The following is a 7,249-nucleotide window of genomic DNA, read 5'->3' as shown; positions in this document are numbered from 1 at the left end:
TCAATAAGAGAAGCTTGCCGGGGGGCGGTACGCAGCCCGAGCGTAAACTCTGCCTGACAGACCAAACTAAGGGCAAGGAGCTCCGGGACGCCGATATCACTCCCAGCGACTATTTAGACTATACAGTACATGGAGTGGAGGTGGAAGTAGTAAATATGTCAAAATGTGAAAAACATACTCAAGTGCTGTAAAGATAAAAGTGTTAACACTATTGCATTATAAACCTGAGATTAATCTTCATCGTACAACTAAGATGCCGGTATTTCCCCAGCTCGGATTTTATATTGCTTTTGTGTGTCTGTTTTTTTTTTTTTTTAATTTTTTTTTTAATTATTATTATTTTTTAATCGGAACCGTATTTATAGTTCAACATAATGCCAAGAGGATATAGAAGCACATGTACACGTTACAAAAGATACATCAAAATGAAAAAAGTTGGGTCACGTTAAGTAAGTATCACAAAAAGCCTGTTAACCAACATATCGCAAATGGTGTGACAGTAACATACGTCTCTTTAAATTAACACAATTGTTTACCGAGATAATTTCAATTTACATCCCCAAGGACGTGGCTATAGACATAATAGTAATAATAGTAGTACTAATGATAATAATAAAAAATTATTATTATTTATGTAAGATTGGACGCAGTCAATTTTCAATTAATAATTGAATGTAAAAAAATTAAAATTGAAAATTGAGTAGAAGAAAAATAATTAGTCTGATACAGGATCTCATTATATCCATTATATCGATCATTTCTTTACTGAAACGTTTCGTAATAGAACCGTTATAAATACGCCATACACGTTTATCAATGGTGGCTAGAAAAGTCTGCGCTAACCTAACCGGCTCAATCGTCCCACTGTAAAGAAAAAAAAAAACATAACAGGAACTGATAGACACGAAGACGCTCCAATGGCTAACTTGAGAGCCTCATAAATTACCTTTGAACACCGACCTCACCTCATTTTCACCAATAGGAGCGGCAGGGGCGTGAATATGTGCCTCTATTTATCGGACGCTGATGTCTGTGAGTCATCGCCTCCCAGACAGTCAACGTGGTAGTAGCTGCTTCTTAATCGCAGTACATTTGCTACAGGACGTATTTGGAACCACGACTTTCTCCCAAATTGCCTGACAGGATTGAGATGTTACATTTTAGGTTTTCGACAGTGCTGAAGGAGTTGTTTGAAGCCACCCTCAAGCGTCCCTTGCCTGGCTGTAGACAGAAGACCTGGTTACCGACCCGCCACTGCCGCTTCGGCACCGCCTCCGTTGATGCCAGAGCTGTATCCACTCAACTGAAGGTCCCCCATGCCGCTGCGCACCGCCCGGCTCTCCGCACCGCGCCCTTCGCCACCCCGTTCCGCTCGTACTGCGCGAAAACGGAGGGTGCCGTGGAGCTTGACGAACAGGTGAAGAAGGATGGAGGCGTCAGTGAAGCAGCCAGCGACAAGTATGTGTCAAGTGCTTTATATAAACCGTCTGACTCCATGACATGATGGTACGCTTGGCGTTTATGGCGAGTCATGACGCATATTAGAGCAAGCGGATGTAATGTTTTTCGCTAACCGCCTCAAAAGCTATTGTACAATAATATAGCTAGTTAAGTAACTTAAAATCGTCTTCTAACAAGACACACAAATGTTGCTTGTAGACAAAATAACCTAACTCAGCAAACGTATATGTAATATATAAAATGTTGCTAGCTAACTGTAATGGCCTAAAAGCAGCAGCTATCAAACCATGTGGGACCTGTTCATACCGGGTACAGCTACCGATGGCTTTGTGCCAAGAAACTATAAATACGACTCCTACAAATACCGCCGGCAACTTAACCCATAGTTAATTAGGCTCTTAGTTGGCTTTACGTAAGGTTAGGTTAGCTATCTGTTCCTGTGGAGAGAAAACGCAGCAAGGTGCGCACTTTCGAAAGTTAAACGGCAAAGGGCCTGTTGTCGGGTCAGGGATGAGGTGGAGGGTATAACATCCACGTTCGGGTGTAAGAAGCTAGCAGGTCAAAAACATTAAAAGGTATGACTTCAAAACTGTGACAGAGTGGAATCACATCTCTGAGGATATTTGATTCCACTCACTTTGTTGGTTATTATACGAATAATTGTGATCATAAGAATGATAACCAACTGGCGGTAAGTCAGAGGTAACTGAATGGCTCCTATCACTTTCAGTGAAGTGGCTGAAGGTCGCAGCTGGACGGCTAATCCAGACTACCGACAGTATCTTTTCCCTCTCCCCTACAGCAGAACAGTAGCCTGATAGAAATTGGGAAAACACAAATATCCCGTCTTAGCTTGTGTCTGGCTGGAGCTGGTTCATGAGACAGTAATTAATATAAAATATAAGAATAAAATAGGAATGTTTACATTCCTTAAATTAATCCACAGTAGTTTTCACGTGGTTTTCCTGTTAAATTGCATTCAAACCATTTGTGCTTCTTTGCAATTCTTATCATTTCCTGACATATTTGTTTTTATAATGTCATAAGAAGTACTACCACTCCTGTATGGTGCTTTGGGAATGAAACCTAAGATGCCTTGCTATGTAAGTCAAGTGTATATGAAGTTTTTCAATTAAGTTGTGATGGCATTTGCAGTTGAGTACAGCTGAGTGCGGTGCAATCTGTAGTGCAATCTGCAATACTGATTTTGAAGTCAGCTGTCCTGATAAATGAGTGAAGTCTAAATCAGCATGAATTCTCTCATTGTACAGTAGGTTGGCAAAGTTCTTTATTTATAGCAGAACTTTAGGTCCAGTTCTGTTGGCATTTTCGAATTTCCCCATTGTTTCAATATTTTCTTGACATGCATGAAATTACTGCTGGTTTTGGAAAATTCTGATCTCATTCAACATGGTTGGATTTAAATGATCCATATTGGCCGAATCACATTTCAAGCATTATTCCTTGCAACCAGCTGGCTGTCTGTACTGTGACTGCAGTCCATGTGTTTCCCTTTGAAGGGATTGTCTATGATCTCAGTGCTGCCAAAACTATTGGGATGTTTTCTGACCTAGAAAGGAGGATACAGAAGGACAGGGCGGTGTGATCCCTAAGATATGGACTGGGGACTTGGATTTGCTCTATCAATGTAAATGCTGTACTCCTGAGCCTGCTTTCACATAAGCTGAGTTCTCTCTGGGTCAGTAGCTTTCCAGCCCTTAATAACTCTTTTCCACTGAAGGAACTTAACATAACGTGACATACCAAGCAGTTTTTGTCACAGGTTCCGCTTTTGCCAGTGTTCTCCCCTTGCTTTGGGGGCGAATTCCTGGAACTAAATTTCCATATTTCTCGGGAGGTGATATCAAATGCAAGTTCCAGGTACTTTCAGGGGTTGCTTGCAATGCTGAACACTTGTTGGACAAAGTAACAAGTCCAGTCCGTCATTATTATTTGGTTAAAGGAGGCCATACAGAGATAGCTGGATTCCACTAAAATACAATGGAAACACAAAGAAGATCCCAGCATCAAAGCTGCATCACAAAGTTCTTAAAAGTTCACATTACGGGAGGCTCCATGTTACAGGTTAAGTTCTTGCAGTAGAAAATGGCTACGGGTTGGAATGCTGCTTCTGTTTGATCCTGCCCTGTAGCTGATGATGCGTCACAGAGCCCCTGGGTCATTGCAACACAATCATCTTTGCTTTGCATTGAGATCCAGTTTCTGAAATAAGCACAGCAGAATAGTGAAATCTGTGTTCAGATTCTTCTTTCTTTTTTTGAAATCGAATAAAATGTTAACATTTTTTGACACTGCACGGTTTAGTTATCAAGCTTTAGATGGAGCTTTAAGCTAGTAGTGAATTAAGGAGGAAAGGCTAAATCATTGGAGCTGTTGCCTGATATAACTGACAGGAAAATACAGTGCTTGATTTACAGTTAGCTTAAGGCCTCATAGACATACGGTAAGACGTACAGTAAGAGTTTCCTTGGCTCACAGCCCTGAGCAATTTATGAAAACAGTTACAGCTTTAATTGGTGGAGGTGGGTAGGATTAAGATATTAAAAAACAGACAAATGACTGGTGTGATGCACATGAAAGAAACAGAAAGTGAAAGACACACTTGGTGTTAAGCTCTAACACACTGCTTACTGAAATTAAGCCTGGTGTTAAGTCACTGGTTTGACCTTGCTAAAGATATACCCATACTCTCAGGCCGGAGAATTGAAAATTAAAGCCAGCTTTTTGCAGACTACTTCTTAGAACTTGACTCCATGCAGCCTCCCTTACACGTTTTTTAATATAGGGTAATCTTATAGTATGCACCTGTGGTGTATACTGTTATTCATGGTAACTCCTAGAGCAAAAAGGGATTTTTTTTAAAAACAAACCTAGTCTTTACCTTGTATCCAGGAAACTCTCAAAGTGTTCTGCTTATACCAATGAGCAGTCACCCAGAGGCGAATGGACTGAGCCATCTGCCTGTCAAGAGGAAGAAATTTTAAATGTATAAATGCAGAGAAACAATTTGTTTTAGGCAGTAGTCAAACCTGATCTGTTTGTGCAGTTTAAACACACTTTGGTGCATTTGCTCATTTAGTTCAGTTCATTTTGGCTGGTGACAACTAAGAATATCAAACAGACCAACCACAGGATTATGTAATATGGATATGTGGCACATGTTAATTCCTCCATCTGCCCCGTGAAGTTCAGTTGCAGAATGAATTGGTGTTAGTCTCAGAACAAACTTTTTTTTTTTCCACTGAGGATCTGTGTAACGCTGACCATGCAGCACAAGTCACTGAAACTGTCCAGCAAATTAGTTAGTGGAGTTAAATGAGTTCCATAAAAGGACTAGAACTATAAGGCAACAGTGGCTCAATGTTTTTTGGCCCAGAAAGGAACTTTACTACAGATATAAACGCAGCCATGTAGTGCTGGTAATACTTAATAACTCTGTACCTGCTTGTCCGTAGAAATTAATGCTGCATGTCTGCAAGATGCAGGAATAGTAGGATGCCAGGTAGTCCTAAAACAATGGTGGAAAGAAACTAATTAATAGTAGCTATTAAAGCTTGACAATGCTGCCCCCTTTTTCTGCCATGGTTAACAATTTAGTAATTTAAGTAAGGTTTAAAAGGAAATATTTGGTGTTCAGCTCCTTTAATTGCCCAAATACTTCCTATTTTGCCTCATATTTTCTGCAATGGCTGCACTAAGTGCTACCATGTGGCCTTGTATATTTCAGTGCAGAAAGTGCACACTCCAGAAAAACAAACAGACTTCCCGGGCTAAAGAGAGTGTGTTGCTTAATGAGCTTTTCACAAACATTAATAATTTCTCAGTCCCACTTGCAACTGCAAACACATTTTCTGTGTGGTTGCGCAGGTCGATTGATGAGATTTTGTCTCAGTTATGATGGCTGCTTTTTTTTTTTTAATTTTCCCACCAATTCATCTACCCTTAATTCAACATACTCATAAATATGTCATGATGCAAGGCGTATCAATCTTTACACATCATACATATGCACACCTGCACACTAGTTTGCTGGTTGCCTTGTGACTCTGTGGTGCACCTTATGGAAGTGCTGATTTAGTGACAGATGCCCGGTCAATAACAGTCCCTTTGAATTAGGCATGCCTGACATACAACATTTTAGTCGATCTTGGTTTGTTTGCTCATGTCAGGCACCGTTACCTTGGTTGTATGTGGAGTGTTTACTCTGTGGGGAACAGAAGATGTGCCAAAAAAAGAGGAGATGAATGCAGTGAGGAGGTGCAGACTGAATGCTGATGTGGCCACTGTGCGGCACATCTCCCATCTCTGCGAGTAAGATCAGAAGCATTAATTCTGTGCCATGTTAGGCTTCAGTTTGATAGGGTATGTGTGATGACAAGTTTAGCTTTTCATGGAAATTTTATTTAACATTAAAGGTTGCATTGAATAGCATTATTACTTATTTATGCAATGCATGATCTTTAGAAACAGGATGTTGGGGTGGGACATTACTATTAGCATGGGATTAATCTGAAGTGTGAACCAAAGGGTTACTGCTAGTTATAGAAAGAAAAGGATTGGTTGGACAGGCAGGATGGTGGCACTGTTGAGATCATTTTACTGGCTTTATTATATTCACTAGTGCAACATGACGTTAACTCATAACATGCTTTATTTTTCACAAAGCAGCAGTTTTGCAACAACTGCTGCATGTTCCTTTAAGGAGATCTTTTTTCAAGAGTGTGTCAAAATCCAACTTGCGTCGATAACCAAAATTTGAATACTTTTCTGTACCAAGCTTAGTATGCTGCACTGCAGATCGTACTGCTGTGTCATGGCCAGAGTGTGAACAGGCCGTGATGTTGGCTTTATTAATCCAAGAGCCACAGAGGGGTGGGTAGGGTAAAGACAAGAGAATTCCTGGAATTTAGGCCTGGTCTAACACCGTTCCAGACACTCCCGTCAAACATGTGAGTTGACATGTAGTAGGGAGGTATTGTGTGTACATAATCAAAATATTAGAGATACATGACCAGGGATCATGCACCAACATCAGTCACTGATGGTGGTATATGGTATCAACCATTGTCTGTATTGAAATGATTTTTGAAATTTATTGGTGTTGTCTATGTAATGGTTGATCCTATTCCTAACCTTTGTATTTCAGCCCATGGCCTTGTTGGTGCAAAAGCTGTTAGAACTGCTTTTAAATGAATACATGAATAGAATTCAACGGTTTGTTAATTATGCCCACACTAATGGTGTGGGCATAACGACACTTTGAGTTAAAGGAAAGGTGGTTATTCCTCCATTTCTGTGACATTCTGTTTTGTTCATGCTGGAGATGAGCAGCAACTGACTCTCCTGCCCTCATGGACATTGTGCAAAACAGAACAGAAAACTGTAAAAAAATATTATTGTAAAGCAGCAAAGGAAAGCTGTGACACAGGCTGAACTGTCTTAATGCAGAGCTCCTTAGCCATCATATTTACTGTATCCTGTTGACAGTTTTAATGTGGGCCTGTTTTAGATTGCACTTTGTGAAATTATATCACAGAGGAAGATATAAATTAGTTTAGAAGTTGATATTTACTAAAATCAATATTGCATCACTCTGATACGGATCAGGGCCTCAACAATGGCTACTTTATACCATTTTTGTACCAGTTCAGCTTCAGCTCCATCATTATCTCCTGATTTTTAATGATAAAACATAACTCTACCCATCAGGGACAACAGGAAACATAAAGTAATACAGTCTGTATATGTAAATTGAAGGCTTTGATCA

The 7,249-nt window shown here is 40.1% G+C and overlaps 1 protein-coding gene across 3 annotated transcripts in view; it reads left to right on the top strand.

Annotated features, from left to right (window-relative positions):
- The first annotated feature begins 1,058 nt into the window (after positions 1–1,058).
- Positions 1,059–7,249, top strand: part of glsb (glutaminase b) — a 38,553-nt gene continuing 32,362 nt past the window's right edge. For all 3 annotated transcript variants that reach the window (XM_040148540.1, XM_040148542.1, XM_040148541.1), the window contains exon 1: positions 1,059–1,458. In XM_040148540.1, the coding sequence (XP_040004474.1) occupies positions 1,151–1,458 (308 nt within the window). In that variant the 5' untranslated portion in view covers positions 1,059–1,150. The remainder of the gene's footprint in view (positions 1,459–7,249) is intronic.

This window comes from Xiphias gladius, chromosome 16 (assembly GCF_016859285.1).
Source record: "Xiphias gladius isolate SHS-SW01 ecotype Sanya breed wild chromosome 16, ASM1685928v1, whole genome shotgun sequence".
Taxonomy (NCBI): Eukaryota; Metazoa; Chordata; class Actinopteri; order Istiophoriformes; family Xiphiidae; genus Xiphias; species Xiphias gladius.
The sequence above is the reverse complement of the archived record's forward strand: the minus strand, read 5'-3'. Positions and strand labels throughout refer to the sequence as shown.